Source organism: Ictidomys tridecemlineatus, chromosome 10, assembly GCF_052094955.1.
Source record: "Ictidomys tridecemlineatus isolate mIctTri1 chromosome 10, mIctTri1.hap1, whole genome shotgun sequence".
Classification (NCBI taxonomy): domain Eukaryota; kingdom Metazoa; phylum Chordata; class Mammalia; order Rodentia; family Sciuridae; genus Ictidomys; species Ictidomys tridecemlineatus.
This window is the reverse complement of record NC_135486.1, coordinates 121,802,913-121,824,162: the sequence shown is the minus strand read 5'-3', so window position 1 is coordinate 121,824,162 and position 21,250 is coordinate 121,802,913. Positions and strand designations below refer to the sequence as shown.

At 53.4% G+C, this 21,250-nt stretch overlaps 1 protein-coding gene across 4 annotated transcripts in view; it reads right to left on the bottom strand.

Annotated features, from left to right (window-relative positions):
• Positions 1–21,250, bottom strand: part of Galnt17 (polypeptide N-acetylgalactosaminyltransferase 17) — a 355,262-nt gene that overhangs the window by 6,880 nt on the left and 327,132 nt on the right. For all 4 annotated transcript variants that reach the window (XM_078023947.1, XM_078023950.1, XM_078023948.1 and 1 more), the window contains exons 7-9: positions 19,366–19,551; positions 16,509–16,646; positions 13,855–13,950 (exon numbers count right to left, since the gene is read on the bottom strand). In XM_078023947.1, coding sequence (XP_077880073.1) covers positions 13,855–13,950; positions 16,509–16,646; positions 19,366–19,551 — 420 coding nt within the window. The remainder of the gene's footprint in view (positions 1–13,854; positions 13,951–16,508; positions 16,647–19,365; positions 19,552–21,250) is intronic.

Here is a 21,250-nt window from a genome sequence, read left to right as displayed (position 1 = left end):
TGGATCTGTGAGCTTCAGTGTCCCTTCCAAGTCGTGCTTCATCTCTTAGTCCACTTTGTTTATCCATCTACCAGTGACGGACACTTGGGGTCCTTCCACTGTGGGGCTATTGTGAATCTTGCTGCTATGGACACTCACACCTGATGTTTTATGAGCATATATTTTCAGGTCTCTTTGTTATCTACCTAGGAATAGAACTGCTCACTGTTGGGTCATATGGTAACTTTGTTTCAAAGACTCTTTTCCAAAGCAGCGGCATGGCGCAGACTCATGGCGCAGACTCCCATCACAATGAACCAGGGTACCAATTTCTCCACATCCTGCCAATCCTGCTGTCTGTGTTTGGGATGGCAGCCGTCCGAGTACTTTCCTACAGTGGCTGTTATGGTTTTGACGTGCATCTGTAACGATAAATGACGCGGAGCATCTTTCCATGTGCCTACTGGCCATTTTGAATCTGCTTTGGGAAAAATGTCTGTTCAGATCTTCTGCTTGTTTTATCTTATTGACACAGGTTCTCACTAAGTTGCCCAGCCTGGCCTTGAACCCACAATTCTCCTCAACTTCCCAAGTGGCTGGGGTCACGGGTTCCTGCTATTGTGCCCATCTATCTTTGGTCCATTTTTTTTAATTCTTTATTTTTCTTTTTACTGTTGCTCTGTGAGAATTCTTTTCCTAATCTAGATGCCAGATTTTTCACATCTATGATTTACAAACATATCCCTCCATTGGGGGGAATGTTGTCTTCACTTTCTTGATAGCGTCCTTTAAGGTACAGAAGTTCCTAATTTTGATGAAGTCCGATTTCTCTGTTTTTTTCTTTGGTTGCTTACACTTTTGATGTCAGATCTAAGAAACTATTGCCAGATCTAGGTCATGAAGACTTACCCCTCTACGTTTTTGAGACTTTTTATCCTGTTAGCTCTTGAGCTTGGGTTTTTGATCCATCAGAGGCCCTTTTCTACTGGTGTAAGGGAAGGGTCCACATGCATTCTTTTTCATGTGGCTACCTGGCTGTCCCAGCACCGTTTGTTGAAAAGACTATTCTTTCCCTATTGAAGTGTCTTGCCACCTTGTCAAAAATCAATCGGCTGTAAATGTGAGGATTTATTCCTGGGCTCTCAGGGCTATCCCATTGATCTCGAGTCTCTCTTTTTGCCTGTAGTACATGGGCTTGATTATTACAGCTTTGTAGTAAGTTTTAAAACTGGGATGTGTGAATCTTCCTCCAGCTCATTCCTTTCTCAGTAGGGTTCTGGCTTCCCTTGATCTCTCCCATTTTCATAGAAATCTTAGAATCGGCTTTTCCATGTCTATGGAAGAAAGGGAGTTGGAGTTCTGATCAGGATTGTGCAAGATCTGTAGGTTGGTGGCAGCGTTGCCATCGAGAGAGTCAAGCCGCTGCTCACAGAGAGCTTTGCCCTTAGGTCTCTGGTATCTTCCACGATGCTTTGAGGTTTTCGGTGCCCAAGTCTCGCACTGCTCTGGTTGGACTCCTCCCAAGCTGTTTACCTTCTTTGCTGTGTTGTGAATGCACAGTGCGCACAGGGTTAGGTGGTGGACTGGCCTACCAGGAGTCCCACGGACCCTGCTCCCAATGCCCTCTCTCTGTACCTCCCAGTCATAGCCAAGCGGCTGTCTGCACAGTCAGCACCTCCCTAGGTAATGGGGGCAGGGGAGGCACAGGCTCCCCCACTGGGCTCTGTTGGGAGCCACAGGGTTCCCCTCCTCTAGGCTCACGAGGGCCTGGGACTTGCCGACCCAGGTGTACACCAGCACCCCCATCTCTGCCCAGGCTCCACTCCTCATCCCCAGGTACTGTCTTCCTCTCCTGCTGCCCTCACCCCCGTCCTTCCCAGATGCTTCTATGTGACCTCCATGTGTGACAGGTCTGACCTGAGCTTCCACAGAGCCGTCCTCACTGGTGGGGCTCTGCCTCCCCACCTCCCGGCTCTGTTCATACCACCAGCCTGTAGGCTCCACTCAAAGCCTCCCATGCCCCAGCCTCACTGCAGGAAGGGTGAGCTTTTGCCAGGGCGGCCACCACAGGCCCTGCTCTCCTTCTCAGGCTTAACAGATGACTGACGCTTCTCACAAACAGGCCACCCTATCCTCCCTGGGGGGAGGATCCCTGGCCTGCCCCACTCCATGTCACAGGGTCCTCAATGCTGCCACCCTGATGGGATCTCTTAACTCACATGATTTTGCACTTCATGTCATTTTGGCTGTTGCTGCTGTTTTTAGGACAGCTTAGGACAGCAGTAGCCAACGCACTGTTACATGGCCTGGGGACCCGGCAAAGCAAATTCTGTGTAAATCCCTTTTGAATTGATGGGATTATTCTAAGTGGGGCTGTTGGGCCCAGGAGGAGAGATGAACGTCACAATCCACGACCCTAATGCACTAGGGAAAAAACCTCTGCGTTCAAAGACAATTAGTTCTCATTTAGGGGAAAAAAGAAAGTTCTCTTTGAGCTGATCTAAGACATGCACAACTATTAACCCACATTCGACCGCCTGGAGGGAGAACTAAAATACGCAGGTAGAGCCAGATAAACAAAAGCCAGGCAGGTAATTGTGAAGGACTCCAGAACCCAGGGCTATCCAGTAGGCTGTCACAGGAACAAGACTTCAACAGAGTCACTGTTAAGGGTCTCCCCTGTCTTCCCAGGACCTACCTTCACAATGGAAGACCACTCAACCTGCAAGGTGAGACGCAAGAGGCGTGGCCCTTGACTCCAACCCTCTTGGGGGGCACTCATTTGTTGATTGCTTCGCTGAAGCCCACAATAATGGCTTCTTGGGACTGCACGGATATGTGCACTTGGTCGTATCAGAAGATTTTCCCCCTCACTGTCCTGTGCATGCAGGAAGCTGGGCCAGGAAGGGGAAGAGGCAGCTGGGCCATGGACAGAGCCCTCCAGGCTGGCCCAAGAGCCGAGATCTAGGCTTGGCGGAAACAGGCCTGGGAGCTGCTGCCTGCGTGGCCTTTGGCAGATCCCAAAGCCAGGTCCCAAACTGAATATAGACAAAAATTATCTCCAAATGGTCAAGCCCAGTGGATGCCTGAGGGTGAGGGGCAGAGAAAAGAGGGCACAAGGACCCCTGTGGGGGGTGGGACGTTCTGTCTTGATTAGGGAGGCCCTTGCGTCTGCATATACACCTGTCAGAGCTCCTCAGATCTGGCCTTTCAGCGGAGGCACGTTAGTATCATACTTACCTTAAACCTTCATAAAGGTGATTTGAAGACCCAGTGGAGAGCTCAGGAGGCATGCTCCAGAACCCTGTGTCTTCGGCAAGAAGACCAGCTCCTGGGGCTGGTGTGGTCCCAAGAACCTCCCCCTCAACCTCCTTTTGGCCTCCGACATAATGCTGGATTCAAACTCTTTCCAGAAGATGCACTCCTTCCTTGGAATGAACAGGGAGATGTGCTTGTGCCCTGTCTATCAAACAAAATTGGTTTTCCTGAAGCAGCAGTTCCAGGAGGTATGGCAGGGCAGTGACATGGTGGCTGGGTCACAGGGTCTGGTCCACAGAGCCTTGTGAAGAGGCTGGGGTCTCTGAGGTGAGGCTCCCCAGGACAAGGGCAGGAAGAGCTGGTAGGAAAGGGCAGATGGGAGAGGTACCCAGGCGGCCTTCCAGGGATCCAGAGGCAATTCCCTGGAGGCTCCCCGTCATTGCATAGGGCAGGTGAGCAGGCTCTCTCAGTGACTGATCATTTCCTTCTTGTCCTTGTGTGAATTGGAAGGCAGAACGGAGTCCCTGTCCGCAGGGGAGCGCTAGCCAGTACTGTCTCTTCCTCAGCATGATCTGCATCTGCATCAGGGGCCAACTGCTCGCCGCCTTCATCTGCCAACCAAGCAACATCCCTGGCTGCACAGGTGCCCGACAGGCAGGGTGCTCTGAGGGCAGAGGTTGAGGAAGACTCTGCCGCTCAGTGGCTATGTGGCCCTGGGTGGGCTACGCCAGCCACGGGGACTCTGTCCTCATCTTTACAGTGGGAATGATAACAGGATCCCCTCGCAGAGCAGTTAGGGAGCCTCACAACCTCTCAAGAGGAGCATGCCTGTGTCAGATGTCACTTTTTTGCATGTCACCCACCCCTGGACAACGGGAGTCCCCGTGCTTCCCCAGAACTTCTTCCCTCCATCAGATTCCAAGCTGGCCTCCTGTGGCCAGTGCATCCTGGTCTGGCTCCTCTCCAGCTCAGACCCTCTGGGCTTCCTACTGTCCCACAGACCCTTGTCCAGGGGTTGACACCTGGTGCCTCAACAGCCCACCTGGGGGCTCTCAGGCTATCTGGGGGCTGCTTGAGTTGTCCCTCACCCTGCTCTAGCTCCTCCCTTCCCCTTTGCTTTCCTGGTTTGGTCCAGATCCTGTGTCCTTGCCTGGATTCCTATGCTTTGGATCGGACTCTTGGTGTCTCTGGATCCCACCCCAAAGCCACTCCCATGCTCCACTCCTGCCTTGGGTCTTTGGCTCGCACGACCCTCACCCTGGGCTTACTGCCCCTTGTGTATCTCAAGGTGGCCATGGGTGGAGGAGGGCCCTGCCTGTTCTCTGCTTCTGGACTGCTCTCCACCAGCCCAAGCAGACCGTCCACTCCAAGTCGGCCTTGGACTGAACAGGAGTCCAGGAGGCCCTGCTCATATTCACAGGCGAGAGAACGGGTGCAGATGATCTGAAGAATCACACCTGAGAGTGGCCAGGCGCCCTCATGTCTGAGTGTGTGACACTCCAGACCTTGTTGTTGGGTCTGTCCATCTGTGCAATGCCCTCAGGAGTGACCACAGCCCTGTAGAGGCTGCTCCTTCCCCAGTGCCCTGGTGCAGAGGTTTCTCTGTCCTCATGGTTTGGGACTCTTCAGCAGGGACAGTTCCGCTCACCTGAAGTCCTTCTCCCCGCGGCTGGGCCCACAAGCTGACGCTTCTGGAACACACCGTGCCCGACGTTCAGGGTGTGAGGGTCACCAGTGGGCACCACGCCCTTCTCCACCAGAGACCCACCTTCCCTGCACCGGGGCCATAGGCCTAGAGAGCTTTTCTCAGCAGCCGGAAGCCTGGTTATCAGAAGGGCCAATCTGCACCGACAGGCCGGTCAATTTCCACATGGTTCCAGGAGGCCAGCTCATAAATTTCTCTTAGGAAAAAAATATATAGCCTATGCTCCTGCTCCAATATCCCACAATTTGACTCCAGGGAAATATAGCATTTGGCACAGTTTTGTTCAAATTAAGACGACAGAGCATTTACATTCTGAGCGTTGACCCTCCGTGTTTGCTGAATTCCCCAGAAGGTTCTAGGGGTGCATCTGGCTCCTTTCCACTGATCCTGCCTCCCCTCACCCACCTTCCCATGTGCTCAGCTCACAGAGCCTTGTGGACTCCTGACCGCCACTCCCCGCCCAGCCCCCACCCCCCTGTCAGGAACCCTGCCCTGCACTCAGCCCAGTCTGGCCGCCTCCATGCTCCATGGGCAGTTCCTCCCCACCCGTGGTTTTGTTGTTCTTGTGGAAAGCACACAGGTCCTTGAAGCAGGACTGGACTCTGCTTCTCCAGGTGGCTCTGCTGGCTACTGAGTGTGCGGCCACATCTGGGTGGGTCCTCAGCACACTCCAGGAGCCCATCTTCCACTGCAGTTCTGTTCCGGCCTTGGGGGCTTGTGGCCTAAAGGGTACAGCTGGGCTTCCCCGTCTCCCTCCCCAGCCTCACGGTGCTCCAAACAGAACTCGTCACTCCCCCATACCTGTGTCCCCATCTCAGTAAATGACCGTCCTGTGCACCTGTCAACCCGGGGTCCAGTGTCCCCTTGTGCTTTCCCGACCTCTCAACCACCTACTCTCAGCACCGGGACCTCCTGAACGGGGTGTGCAACCCTGTTGTGTTGAAATAGCTCTTGATCTACAAAAAATCCACAGCAGAGAGGACCCGCTGCCCTTTGCCAGCCTGTCCTGAGGTGGCTTCCCATAACCATAGCAGGACCACCAGAGCCAGGAGATGAGCGTCAGGGCAGCTCTGTCTGCAGAGGCAGGACTTCCTGGGAGTCCCTGCCCAGGACCCAAGGTCACTTCCGCTCAGTGTTGGGGTCTCCAAGGCTGCTTCTGCTGATGGGCCCCGCAGCCCGCCCTCTGCGGTGACTCGGCTCTTTTGAAGCTGTGGGCAGCTGCCCTGTAGGAAGTTCCTGAACGGTTTGTCCGCTGCCCTCTCACTACTAGACCTGGGCCCGGGCGTGTTTCCAGGAAGAGCCAACGAGCATGGGGGCTGTGTCCCAGGCCACCCTGGGGGTTCAGGAAGTTCCCTTCTGGCAATGTTGCCCTCGGGCATTCTGGAAGCTGGTGTCTGTGTTTCTCAGCCACAAGCCACCCCTCCTCTGTGCCAAGGGACACGCTGAAGCTGAGCAAATCCCTTGTTTTTCATGCACTGGCAGTATTGCCCATTGGTGGCTCTGGGAGACTTCCCTTCCCTGGTGACTTTCATTTCCTCACATCCTCCTGTGTGCACTGCGTCTGTCTCTGAGACCCCCAAACCTGACACATGGGCTCATTTCCTCCCCTGTGCTGGGGATTAGCCCCAGGACCTGGTGCGTGCTGGACCAGCTCTCCAACACAGAGCTAGCCCCCCACCTCAGAGCTGGCCCATGGACACTCAGGCTTCAAACACCTAAAGCTGTTTCTACCAACACGGACATGAGTCATTTGCTCCAAGGGCTCGGCTTCTTCATTTGCAAACCAGAGCCGTAACACCTGCCTCACCGCAGGTCACAGCAGGTAAGTAAAACAAGGTGTTTAAAGTGCCTCGCGAAATTTAGTGGCTCAATAAAGGTGGTGACATTGGGCTCCCAAACTCAGACTTTTTTCTTACAAAGAACTACATTTGTATAATGCTCAGTGAGGAGTGCAGGGTAAGGTGAGGTCAGGTGTGATCTGGACCCCATGGGCACAAGAAGACAAAGGCCAGCACGTCTCAGCATCCCCAAGGGTGAGCTGGCTCAGGGACAGGATGCATGCGAGGTGCTATTCACTGACCGCAGTCTCACTCAGAGGCAGGGGCCACCAAAGACCCCAGGAGCCACACTGGGCAGTGTGTTGATGGAGTGAAACATGACAAGGAGTCTATGGTGCTCCGGTGACTTTGGCTGGCCCCAGGTCCACCAGGTTGGGGCCTCGTTTCCTGTTGCTTATGGCCAGGCCCAAACTCAGGCCCTGCAGGAGTCTCACAGACACAAACCTGGCCCCTGGGGGCAGAAGGCAGCAGCCAAGCTGAGAGAAGCCCCTGGGAGCAGGCCTGTCCCCTGGATGTCCACCCCACACTACAGGAAGGAAGCCACTAGGAGGCTGTCCGTGCCTGGTGGACGGCAGCAGAGGGGCTGTGACGTCTCCACCAACCAGAGCCACTTGGATTCACCCTTCATCCTGGTTTGCCAGGATGCAAACCTTCTCGATGATCATCCAACAGATACCACCTCTCCAAAGAGAAACCAGGCTTCAGTGAACGGGGATCCTGGGAATGAGGCTCCTGTGAGGTTTCAGGCCTGTCCCGTAGCCCCTCTGCTATGGCATGAGCACCTCCCTGCAGGGGCTTCTCCCCCTCCCACGCTTCAGAAGCAGCAACAGGATTTCCTTATTAATTCAGTGATATGCAAACAGCCTACAAATCAACATGTTTCTTTTGGGGAAAAAAAAAAAGGAAAGCTGAAAGCAAAAGTCTCAGTAATGAAAAGAATTGTTTGGGGTGGAAGGATTGTAGATGGTTTAAATTTGTATTTTCCAAACTCTGTGTGCTGCTGTGCCTTAGGGTCGGAAAGAAGAGAGAAAGATGAGCAGCGGGTTTCACTCACTGGGCTGGTGGAAGTGACGTCCCTGGGCAAGCAGGAGGGCTCCGCTGGCCATGTGGGAACCCCCTCCCTTCACTGTCCCGAGCTCCTTACCCAAGTCCACCCCCAGCACAACACCTGTGTCTGCAGAGCAGTCAGCTAAACTTCTATGGAGAAACGAAATTTCTAGCTGCCATCCTCGATGGGAAGCCATGTATGACCACAGGTCACCTTCCTGGAAAGAGCTCCTCAATCCATTCTGACAAATCAGAAACCGGCATGTCCCCCTACGACCATGAGTCCTCCTAGGGTGAAGTCTAAACCCCCACCCTGCCCCGTGACTTCCGGATGCCACTTAGGAATCAGCACTCCCATCCCTGTGTGGACCATGACAGCCACTCGCCAGGGGGATCAGAAGGGGGACCAGGGGTGGAGACACCAAAGTCAAAGAGCAAATGGTGGGGAAGGAGGCGCCGCTGCATCTCTGCTCAGCCTCAGGTGTCAGGGGGGAGCTGACCACTCCAGGGGGTAAAATCAGGAACCCCAGGAACGTTTGAGAGAAGATGAGTCACAGCGAAGGCAGAAAAAGCTCCTCACATCCCACCACCTGCAGCAAGGCAGAGTGAGCTTATAGGTATTGTCCCGGAGGGCGGGAGGCGTTGAGCGAAGGGAGCCTCCCTGGTGTGCATTTCAGATGTGCAGAGCCCACGGTGGCTTTTCTCCTCTCTGCTTGGCCTCCAGATTCGAATCTCGCATGTGCAGCAAGGTTTCTCAGCAGGAACAGCGCCTGCCCTGGGTCCCCCAGTCCCCGGTTCCCACAGGACTACAGTTTCCCAGGATCCCGAGTCCCACGGCGGGAAGGGACTAGTGGGTTGGCATCCTGTCAAGCGGGAGGCGCATGCAGGCTGCTCTTTGTGGCAAACCCGCCTTTTCCTGGGTGCCGACTCCAACAGGTTCTCAGGGCGCTGCCCCTGGACGCCGCACTTATAGGATGCATTTGGCTGCTAGATGTCATTCCCCTGTGTTGCCTTTCACATGCTAATGGCTCAGAGAAGTCCTGCCACCCCAGCAGGGCACGAGTGCCTTATTGGCACAATGCATCACAGTGACAAGGTGTTTGGATGATGTATTGCTTAAAAGATGAAGCCACCGGAGAATGAGCCCAAGATCAGATTAAATTTAATTATGGGATCAAAGCATTCACATCTGTCCTCCTGGTGATGAATTAACTGAGGTAAAGGATGTCAGGCCCTGGGAACAGGAGGCAGAGGAAGAGGGAGACGCGCCAATGAGGCCCGCAGAGGAGAGGGCACCACACCTGCCCCAGCCTGCCCCTGCGAAAGCCCCCAGGACGGAGCCTGTGGCCACCCTCAGAGCCTCACGGCCACGCACACCTGGGCACGTCACGCCGTAGCTCCTGGCTGTCCAAAGCCTGCTCATGAGCTCCCCAGGGCACGTCACTCAGAGCCCTTCCTGGGTCACACCTCTGTCATGGCACCAGCTCTTGGAAGCTGCCATCCCCGGCTCAGTGAGGAAGCCGTATTGACACCTTCTGGGACGTCTTCAGTGTGCACGCGTGAGTGCAGAGATGACTCCCATGAACAGCCCCCTTCAGTGGGTCCTCAGCTGGCTGTAATGCACAGGGCTCAGGGGACCTGGGGTGACGGAACTGCTCCATGTCTGAGGCAAGTCACCTGACTGCACGGTCTCTTGCAGAACTAAAGCTGCATGGTGGTGTGTGCAGCGCCTACTCCGGTGGCAGAGACAGGAGGGTCACTTCAGCCCAGTAGCTTTAGGTCAGTCTGGGCAACACAGCGAGACCCCCTCTCAAAAAAATGGCCTAAGTTTACATTATACAGAGTACATTTTATTTTAAAAATATATAAAACCTTGGTGGCTGAGGCAGGAGAATCCCTAGTTCAAAGCTAACCTCAGCAACTTAGCAAGACCCCGTGTTAAAATAATTTTTTTTAAAAGGGCTGGGGATATGGCTCAGTGGTTAAGCACCCTGAGTTTGATCCCTGGCACCAAATAAATAAATAAATAAAAACTCAGTTATATAAAAACTGAGGTAGTGTTATAAATCTTTTAAAGATTAAGCTGAGACACCGGGCATAGACTAGACATGCCCCAGACCAGCAGAGGCAGAGCCACTCCCTCTGACGTCTAACCCAGACCTGTCCTCAGTAGACTCATGGCCAGCAGCAGGTGGCTGTGAAGGCAAAGTCCTGAGAGATGCTGGATAGGACCTTGGGGCCCGGTGTTCAGCTGTCTGGGACTACAGTCAGGAGCCATGTGTGTGATGAGTTCCCAGGTGGCTGGGAGTCTGTGGACACATCTGAGGTGCTGGACGGGAAGCCCTGGCCCGTCCTGACATTGTGTTCTCCATCTCTGTTCCCATGACTGCCCGGGATCCCTGCCTGCCACCTCCGCCGTGTTCCCAGAACGCGCCCTGGGCTCCCTGTCTCTGCACCCTGCTCTTTACAGTCCAGCGGCAAATGCGTCCCCTGTGCTGGTATAAGCCTCCCTGTAGTGCCCAGCGTGGGCTACAGCACAGTTCGGAGCTCATGGATATGAGATATTCTCAGAATCTGCGGACAGCACAGAGGAGATTCCAAGGCTACGAGTCACATGACTTGTACTCAGAAACCAGCATGGCTCAGCCTCTCCATTTTCTCATTAAAAAATGGGGGGGGGTGACTACCCATCAGGCAGAGTATGAGGAGGACGATGAAATGGGCCTCGTGGGCATTTCTGTCCCCTGTCTTGGTGTGGCCCTGGCCTGGAGTGCTCAGAGCTGACTTGGGCAGGGGTTGGAACTCAGCTTTGGGAGAGCGTTGACCAGGAGCAGCACCATCAGGACCTTGGACAGCAGCTCAGTGGCTGAGATTCCAGGGCCACTTCAGGGCCCTGGGGAAGGTCAGGACTGTGGAGGATGCTTCAGCAAGTGCCTGGGCCCCTGGGGGCAGCGCTGCCCACCGGTTGGTTATCTCTTTCTGACCACACCTTAGCGGCTTTGCTCTCAGAAGCAGAGGCTGGGGAGGGTGGACCAGCTGGCCTGACAGAGGAGGTCAAACCCAGGGCCTGGGGACTTCCACGTGCGGCAGCCAAAGCTGTTGGGCTTCCCCATGGGTGCTGCAGCTTGGGGACCTACCTGGCCATGTTCCCAGGGGGAAGTCAGCCTGGCACTGGAAGGGGAGCCTGTGGGCCTCGCAAGACAAGACTTCCTGCTCTAAATGGGTCCCAGCCAACACAGAGGGTGGCTGCGCTCTTGACATTCAATCTTAAAATAAAACGTAGGCTCCAGAGAGAGGTGCATGTTTGTCTTGACCAGTCAGCTATGGGGGGGGGGCTGAGGCCATAAGGAGCTCGCTGCAGACACTTGGAGGGAGCAGGCCCTTAAATGGCCGGGAATCATTTCCATCTTGTTGACAAACACATGCTACAAGACAGGAAATCACCCTCCTCAGTGCCCATTTTATCTCTGTTTAATTGCTGCTGGATAATAAATTACAATGCAGAGTCCATTAATTAAGCTAACACTGTCCATGGAACACCAGCTCCTTCTTTGGGGAGATGCCTGGTTCCAGGAGTTCTGATTCAGCCTGCATGTCCACAGCACTTAAGGGTCAGTCTAAAGACACCAAGGTACATGCCAGGCTTGGAAGGAGTGTATGGGAAGGGGCACCCTGATGAGCCAGCAGAGGGACTCCCGCCTGGCAGTGGGAGTGCCATGCTGAGGGTGAGTGCTTAATTCAGAACATGTGGTGGCACCGAAAACCACATTAGACCCACTTTAAAAATCAGCTCATGGCACGCGACCAGGGCTATTCACAAGCTTTCCTCTCTGAGTCAGTGGTCGGGGGCAAGGGGCAGCCTAATTTGGCTTGTTGTTCCATAATCAGCTAAATGGTAGGCGCACACATTTGGAGAAGCTCTGCATGCAGGTGGAATTGGTGAAAGATGAGTCCTAGTGATTTTCCAGCAGAGGCTGGCGCTGTGCTCTGAAGACCATGGAACACCAGCAGGACAGGCAGCCTGGGCACCTGGCTTCCACCTTCTGGGCAAGGGAGGGGGGTGGCCATCTCTGGGGTGAAGGGTCCATTCCATCTCTACCTAGGCATCCTTGCTGGAGTTCAGCAGGTGCTGAGAGGGAGGACCCAGAGGAGGGAACAAAAGAGAAAAAGAGGCCCCGAAAGATGTGTGTGTGTGTGGCCAGGTTCTCAAGGGTCCTCCCCAGACCGTTGGAGGGTGTTCTGGGCAGCCAGGGAGGGCGGTGGGCAGCGAGGAGGTGGCCAAGGACCACAAGTGACAGGTGTGGCCCCCTTCAGGTCCTGGTCCTCAAGTCAGCCCAGGCTTCCTGAGTGGCTTAGAGAATCGTCCCCTGAAGTGCCCAACACAAGAGATTGCTTAGAGCCAGGGGATGCTCAGATTTCTGGGGGTTTTTAGGAGAACGTCTCTCCCCTTCCTCATTCACAGAAGATGGCTTCTTCAGGCTGTTTTGTGATTATGCAAATATCTACCTGAGAGAGTCTCTATTATGCCATGGTTCCTAGGACTCAGTTCAAGTGCCATCTAGCAGAACATGTATCTGTACGTCCTAAACTATTTCCTGATGGCCTGTGACATGCTGGGCGTCCTCCTGGACATGTAGCCTGTGGGATTTGAAATATCCTTCAGAAAACTCTTGTGTTGAGCTCCCGGTCCCCAGTGTGGCCCGGTTCAGGGTGGGGGATCTAGGAAGGGCTTGGTCTCCAGGGCCACAGCCTCACAGGCAGGACTAATCCAGCTGACGGGTTGACAATGGGAATGGACTCCTACGTGGTGACTGTAGGCAGATGAGTGGGGGTAGAGGAAGCGGGTCAAGGAGGTGTGGCCTGGGGGTCATCTCTGTCTCTGGTCCTTTCCTCTCTCTCTCTCTCTGCTTCCTGGCTGCTGTCAGCGGAGTACCTTCCCACCATGCCCCTCTCCCATGTTGCTTTGCAATGGACTCAGCCAACGTGGACAGAACCTGTGAGATCATGAGTCAGATCCTTCCTGCTGTAAGCTGTTTCCTCAGGTGTTTGGGTCACAGTCACTAAAAGCTGACCAATGCAAAGCCTGAGAGTTAGGTGTTCTAAAAATGAATCCTGACATATCCCCAAATATGGTCAAGTCTAGTGAGATCACCAGGTGGCATTACCCCAGGGCAGGCCCAGCTGCCTGCTGCCTGGACTGGAGTTGTGGGCATCATGAAGATGGTGCAGGAGAGCCCTGCCTCCTGCCTCTTGTGCCCTCCCCTCGGGTCCTCCTGGTCCAGCACCACCAGTCCCCTCTTCTGTGGCTCTCGGTTGGCGGAATCATGTTTAAAATTTACGACTGTCAAGGCTGATGGCAGGTTTGGATGAGTCTTCTCCCTGTCTTGGAGAGTCTCTGCTGAGCTCTGTGTCCACACACACACACACACACACACACACACACACACACACACACCCCACTGGTGAGTGCTGAGCCGTCAGAGGAAACCCCTTCTTCAGGCTCCAGTTTAACCTGGAGGTTGGTCTCTCGGCCCCTCTGGCCGCCTGTGTGCTCCCTGGAAATGCTTTTGAAACACGGTCCTCCTGCCCGGGAAGCACTCTGCACCTGCACCAGCACCCACGGTCCAGGTCACACTGATCTCCAAATGAATGTCAGTCTCAGGATGGACACGCCCATCAGCTTCTCAGGAGGGAAGCGTCTCATTTCTTCCAAGCTGCAGCCAGGCCTTCGGGTCATGGCAGCGTGTGCACCTGCGGCACCCCTCTGCAGACCAGCAGGGACTCTGAAGTTCATTCACAGGGTCCTTTCCACAGGACATGCGCACTGCCCTCTTAGCATTTGCTGACATAACTACCTGTGAACCCACTCCCTGCCTCCTGTGGGAAACAACCAGAAAGTCCCCACCGTGTGGAATCACAAAATAGGGACAGTCACCCAAGTACAGGGCAACAGGAGTCCCCAGAAGTCCCACAGAGCCCTGTGGGCTGGAGATTCCAGTCCCTTCTTGATCAGAGACACGCTCCTACCTGTGGTCCCCAGCCGTGGCAGGGGTACAGTATGGCTGTGTGGTTCTCCAGCGGCCCCTGGTCCAGGCAGACGTCCTTGGCCTTGTTGTTGCGAAGCTGCAGGGACAGAGAAAACATGGCCATCAGAGCTCTCCTGGTGGGGCTGCTCCCCATTCCGTCCCCAGCACCCCACCGCCGAGGGGCATGTGGTTCCGACGTCAGGACGGGAAGGCCCCACCTTAGCAGGAGGAAGTCCTCCTGTGCCTGTGTCCTGGGCTCCAGCCTGGCTCCTAACTCCTCTGTCCACAGCATACGGGAGCTGAGGGGACTTTCTGTAAGGAACTCTGGTCACCCACCTGAGGTTCAAGGCACCTCAGGGAGGAGTCGGATGGGGACAGACATCCTAAGTGAACCTCAGCACTGATGCTGGCTCTGTAGCCCTGGGACGCAAGGGCTGGCTTCTCAGGCCATTACTGGCAGGAAAGCCAAAAATGAAAACTAAAGAACAAGCAAGACCTGGCCACCACGAGAAGCCCTAGCAACATGTATCTGCATACCTGGAACCATTTCCTGATGGCCTGTGACATGCCAGGCACCCTCCTTGGTGCCTAGAACTCACTTGTGGAGGAAATAGATGAGGTCCCCAAGGACACCCTGCTCCTGGGCACATCTCATTGGGGTGTGCGAGGCCTTCTCCAGCGCAGACCTCCAGGCCCATCACACCACCTGCCACCCAAGGACCAAGGCAAGAGGGCAAAGGGACAGGCTGCAGCCCCCTCCAGGGCCCTCTGGGTGCATCTTCCACAGACCAACCTAACCACGTGAATCAAGATGGAGGGCAGGAGGACCCTACTTGTGCACCCAAATCATGTCTAGGCCAACAAGTGAGCAGAGCTTAAAACTGCTTAAAAACCATCCTTATGGTTTATAAGAGTAACATCCTCTCGGTACACTTTGGGGACACAGAAAAGAATAATGATGTTGGCAATCCTTCATAGTCCATGGACCTTCACAATCCTCTACGGTCCTTCACAATCCTTCACCATCCTCCGTGGTCCTCCACGGTCCTCCATAGTCCTTCACAGTCCTTCACAATCCTCCAAGGTTCCCCAAGGTCCTACATAGTCCTCCAAGTCCTTCACATCCTTCATGGTCCCTCATGGTGCTTCACAGTCCCTCACAGTCCTCCACGGTCCTCCACAGTCCTTCACAATCCTCTATGGTCCTTCCTGGTCCTCCACGGTCCTCCATGGACCTTCACAATTCTCTATGGTCCTTCACAGTCCTTCAAAATCCTCTATGGTCCTTCCCGGTCCTCCACGGTCCTCCATGGACCTTCACCATTCTCTATGGTCCTTTGCAGTCCTTCACAATCCTCTACAGTTCTCCAAGGTCCTCCATGGTCCTCCACGGTCTTTCCAAGGTCCTCCACGATCCTGAAAAGTCTTTTGAAGGTTCTCCACGGTCCTCCAAGGACCCTCACAGACTTTCACAGTCCTCTATGGTCCTTCACAGTCCTTCATGGTCCTCCATAGACCTTCATGGTTCTTCATGGTCCTTCACAGTCCCTCATGGCCCGTCTCAGTCCCTCATGGACCTTCATGGTCCCTCATGGTCCCTCAAAGTCCCTCACAGTCCCTCACGGTCCCTCACGGACCTTCATGGTCCCTCGCAGAACTTCATGGTCCCCCATGGTCCTTCACAATCTTTCACAGACCCTCATGGTCCCTCATGGTCCCTCATGGACCTTCACAGTCCCTGTGGTCCTTCACAGTCCTTTACAGACCTTCAAGGTCCTTCAAGGTCTTTTGTGTTCTTCCATCGTCCTTTACGGTCCTTCACACAGTCAGTCAACCCTCCCATTTTTGGACAACTGCATTTTGTTTCGCTCTGGCTAGGATGAGGGACCCTATACACAAAGCTTTAGTTATATTTCCGATTTTGAAAGAATAGAGGTAGGTTCATATGACTGGATTACAGTGCCGAGGGTGCGGACACTGCAGTGTTCCCAATAAGCTGCTCAGGGGGAGGCTTCCCCTCCCCTCATCCTCCCAACCACAGGCCTGCAGATGCTTATCCACGTGCCAGTTTAAAGTATTTTAAGAGGAAAGAAACAAATCCTATTTTCATGTTTGCTATTAACATCGGAACGTCTCATGTTTTGAGAATTGTGTATTTCCCCACTGGGATCTTAAGTGGTTTAACTCTAGATTCGTAACAGGTCTTTATATATTAAGGACATAAATGTTTTTATGTTGTATTTGTTCCACATAATGATTTCAGATGGCCAAGCTTTTAACTTTTATTCTAATATTTATGCAATTAATCTATCACACAGTAATTGAATATTTATTTATGGAGGGCCTGGTCTGTGTCTGGCACTGTGCTGAGTTTCATGAACAAGACAACACAGTCCCCATCCTGTGGAGGTCCTTGTGTGGAGGGCAAGACAAACAAGAGGAGTGAATGACCTGGTCAGGAGGCCCAGCCCTGCTGGGGTTCAGAGAGAACCGAGCTGAGCTCGGGAGGACACCCGGAAGGGGTTAGGTGGCATTGGCCCCCTCCCCACTGGGGAGAACCTCACTGCCAGGGCCACACCTCTGAGGGCCAGTCCCTCTCCCGTGGCAGAGCCACCCCCTCCCCACAGACCCAGCCCAGGGCGTGGCCTGAGTTACCTCCCCGTAGGCCACAGTGTTATTGTATCTCCTCATTTCCGGGTAGACGTGGTCCAGGTACCACTGGAAGTTCTTACACTTCAGACTCTTCCTTAGGGCCCTCCTCTCGGAGACGTCGCCGATGTCGATCCCCGGGTTCTGGAAGCAGAGGAGAGAAGGGGCGTCAGCCACTGGAGCAGGCGCAGGGCCCCCTCTCTGAGGAGCTTTCTGGGAGGGGAGGGAGCCCATGGGCTTGCACAGCAGTGGCCTTAGGGGACCTGCCTGAGGCCCTACACACACACACACACACACACACCCACACACATACCCACACACACACACACACACGCTCACACACACACACACACACACACACACACACACACACACGCTCACACACACACACACCCTGCTGGGAGGGTCCCGTCCCAGGGGTGCTCAGAATCCTGCAGCAAGAAGCCCAGACCACGCCCTGCTCTTCCTGGGGAGGGGCTTCTGAGAGGCACTGATGTGGGCCCCCACCTTCCCTCTTCTCTTCCCAGGAATGATCAGAGCCAGTTATTGGAGGAATTATTTGATTAAGGCAAGAAAACAAATGCCTGTAACCTCCTTCTGTCTGTCTTCTGCATACACGTGTGGTTTTCCTTTGTTGGCTCCTGGCGAAGCTCATTATATGCAGAAGGGAAAATAATTTCCCATTGCAAAGCTCGTAATGACGCTCTAATGAATAATTCACTCTGCTTTTACAGGAATGAACCTGTAATGGGCTGCTGCGTGCTGACGGGGAAATAAAGTATCTGGAACAGGACCCACAGTCCTGCCCAGGTGGCTGCAGATCAGTGGTGGCAGGAGGCTTGCCCCTCCATGGAGGGCGGTCAGGTGGCACTTGGGGGCAGAGCAGAGAGTTCAGATGATTGCGCTAACATTTTTTTTAGCAGTGGGACATTGATTTTAAAGAAAAAAATCCTTTAAAGTCAACTCATCCAATCCCAAGGCAAACAGGAGCAGTAACATTTAACTATTGGTTTGAATATAGCATGATTGATGAAGATGGTCATATTTAAAAATCATGATAGGGACCCTCAGCACTGGGGACCAGTAATCCAGTAGCCCCCCATCTGTGATTTCACTCTCTGCAATTTCACTGAACTGTGGTCAACCACAGTCCACACAGACTAAAAGGAAAATTCTGGAAATAAGCAATTCATGTAATTTCAAGTAACTTTTATTACAATGTGTTGTTATTATTGTCCTAATTCATTATGAGTTATTTTTGTTTACTATGCCTAAGTTATAAATTAAACTTGTTCATAGGTGTGTATGTATAAAAAATAATACATACAGGTTGAGTGTGCTTTATTTTAAATGCTTGGGACCAGTGTAAGGTCCTTGCTTAGCATCTAGATGGACATCTTAAGTGACAGCCACTATTTTAAGAAAAATTTCGCTTTCCAGTTCAAGGGTGTTTCTGAGAAAGGCTCACCACCCCTCATACCAACCCCACCCTTAACAGTGGGCATTAGGACCCGCCCAGCTCTAATCCCTGAGCCTCCCCCATATAAGCCCCAAACCCCAAGCCTGTGTTGCCCTCTCCGTCTATGGAGAGAGGGCCTCTATTGGGCAGCTCTGGCAATAAACTCTGGTGTCTATCTCTGCCTGGTCTCCATCTTTCATTTGTCACTGGCCCCTCTCCCGGTCCTTGCTTTCCTTTCAACCAGCATTCAGGGTTTATTCAGATTTTGTAATATTCACATAAACTTTCCTGGCTGACCATCTCTACTCTGCAAACTGCAAACCTAAAATGCACCAAGAAACATTTTGAATGTCATGTCCGTGATCACTATGGACGCTCGGCCTGTGTGGGTTCAGTACTACAGCTGGTTTCAGGTGCCTGCAGACACCTCCCCCAGGGATGGGCAGGGGCACTGTGATAGGGGCACTGGGCTGGAGGCACCATCAGCTCCCCTGACTCCAGGCCACATCCCCAATCTAGATCCATCTATATAGAGGGACAATGACTGACATTCCACAGACCCCGCAGGGCTGCGCAGAGGGTCCCATGGAGACAGGGGTGCACAGCCTGCCCGTGCGTTGCGACATGACCTGAACATAGTACATGCGCCTCACAGAGCCGCCGTCTCCTCATCTGTATTATGGCCATCCTAACAGCCCGGGACAGCCTAGCTGGCCAAGCACTTGGTATTTCCTGGGGCCACTCCAGCCTCACGCCCTCCTCCCAGGCCTGCTCTAGGGATGGACAGGGCTTCCTGTGCCAGGCCCTGCTCTGCCACATCCCTGTACTAGTGCCCCTAGTTGCAGGATCACCCTGGGAGGGGGCCCTTGGTATCACCCCCTTTACAGTGGAGGAAATGAAGGTGCAGAGGAGACGCGTGGATTTGGGCAGCCCCCGTAACTCTTAAGTGACAGCTGGGACTTAAACCAAGCTGGAGCACAGCCTGCAGGACTGTGGCATCAGGAGTTTCCCAGGCCAGATTCTAGCGGAATGTGGAAGAGAGGGAAGAGGCTGGCCAGGCATGTGGCACCAAGCAGCTGGTGCTCCAGGGGAGAACAGTGAAGGCAGATGAGGGTGCAGTGCCAAGGGCTTGGGCAAGAGCCTGCTGGACACTATGTGTGGTCAGAAGCAGGTCCACTAGATTAATGCAATAAGACAGGGATTAACACATAAGACCCTCTGTAAGTGGATTTATTTCTGTGGCATCTGTCCCCAGGCAAAGCAGGGGATTTAAGCCTCTGACATCTGTGAACCTTCCAAAATCCATTCATGATTTCCCACAGGTGACATATTTCTGGCTCACTAAGGGAATCTGTGATCTGAACAGCAAGGCTCACTGTCCCGGGATGGTGAAAAGGGACCTACCTCCAGGGGCAGGTTCCATGCTATGTACACGTGAGACTTGTAATCATCCATCCAGACCTCAGCCACCCGGAGAGCATTCCTCTTGGTGTAGAAGCCAATGTTGCTGTTGTATGGCTTCTTCTTCCGCTCAATGTGCGCCACCCGGGAGCAAGGCAGGACCTCCATGCTGCCCCCACAGAGCCACACCTGGAGATAAAAACATTTCATTAGGCTGAGAAAGGAATTCTCTGAGGCCTCTGCTCTTCCCCCAGTCCCCAAAGCAATGGTTCACCAATTTAGTATGAGTGAGAAATACATTTTATTATACAAAACTCCTGAGAGTTCAAGATTGATTTGTTATTGCAGCATAGCTTAATCTAACCTGACTAAAATACACAGAAAAGAAGGTTTGGAGAATTCCTACAGACACAATAGTTTGGGATATAAAGTCCAGCTCTGCATAAGAGAGCACCATAAGCCTAAGACTTTTTTTTTTAAGTTCTCACTAACGCACAACTGGCATCCATGAAGGCTTTCTTCACCTAGCTCAGCTGTGCCCTGCCAACCCAGAAAGGAAAATTTAAAGTAAAAAAAAAGGACCCTCTTTATCCATATCAATGCAAGAAGTGTACATTGTGCTGTTAATATGCTCTGTTTTGGAGACCCAAGGGCGTGGATGCCAGGCCTTCTGGAAACATCTCCCAATGCCATCCCAGGCAGAGACCACTGTTGTGCTGGGATGTTCAGACAGAAGGCTGAAAGGATGGCTGCTTTTGAGGGGTTCAAAAGCTCAGTGAAGTGGGACTTATCATCTTCTGCACGGATGCAGTGGGCATCCTAGTTCAAAGGGCCCTGCTCCCTGTGCGAAGGGCCTTTCCCTGGTGCTCTCTTGTGGTCCAGGCAGGAAAACCTGAGCATTTCTGAGCATTTCAAGCCGGGCTAGATTTTGAAAATGAGTTTCTGGGTACCAGTAGAGAAAAGAGAAGGAAGACAGAGAGGCTTGATATTGTTACGGCTCCTGAACTGATCTAAAGATTCAACACAATCCCTGCTAATACATCAGCTTGGTTCTTTGCAGAATCAAACAAGCTGATCCTAAAATTCATTTGTAAATATGAGGGACCCCAAATAGGTTTAAAGATCCTGAAAGGAACAAAGTTAGAAAACTTCACTTTCCACTTTCAAAACTTATCACAAAGCTACCACAATCCAGAGGGCATGGCACTGGCCTAAGAAAAGACCCACAGACTAATGGGATAGGAAGGAGAGTTTCAGGCTGGGGGCTCCAGTGGACAGACAGTGGAGAAGTGGAGCTCTGAGGGCAGGTTAGTGCACAGGGGTCACAGACACAGGCACACGAGGGACCTCATCAAAGCTGAGACTGCCTTGTAAAAGGAGACACCAGGTGGGGACAGAGCCCACAGCCAGGTGATCAGCACCAAGTCATCCACAAGCACCAGGGTCAGGCTTGTCCCAAAGCTGGGGTGTGGCCAGGCCACTGAGAAGGGCCGAGTGGTGAGAGGCCGGGGCCAGTGTCAGATGCCAAGCCTCTTAAGCAAGAAGAGGGAGGGGATGAGCCAGGAGAGGGGCAGGCAGCTCTGCAAGTCCATCCTGGGTGGCAGGGACATCAGCCTCCTGGCCTGCGCACACCTGACACACCCACGGGCACCAGCTCAGAGTTGCCCTGTTCTTCCTGCTGAGCCTGGGAGGGTCACCCCACATGCTTAGTGCTCTGAAGCTACGTCCACTGTTGGGAGGCCAGCATCCTGGAGGGAGTGGCCGGGTCAGTGCAGCTGGCCTGGACATCTAGGAATTGCCACTGCCTGCAGGGCATTCCTGTCCTCATCCTGCCTGTCCTGCCAGGTCCACGGCCCAGCCCAGCATCTCCACAGACTCCGACAGCATT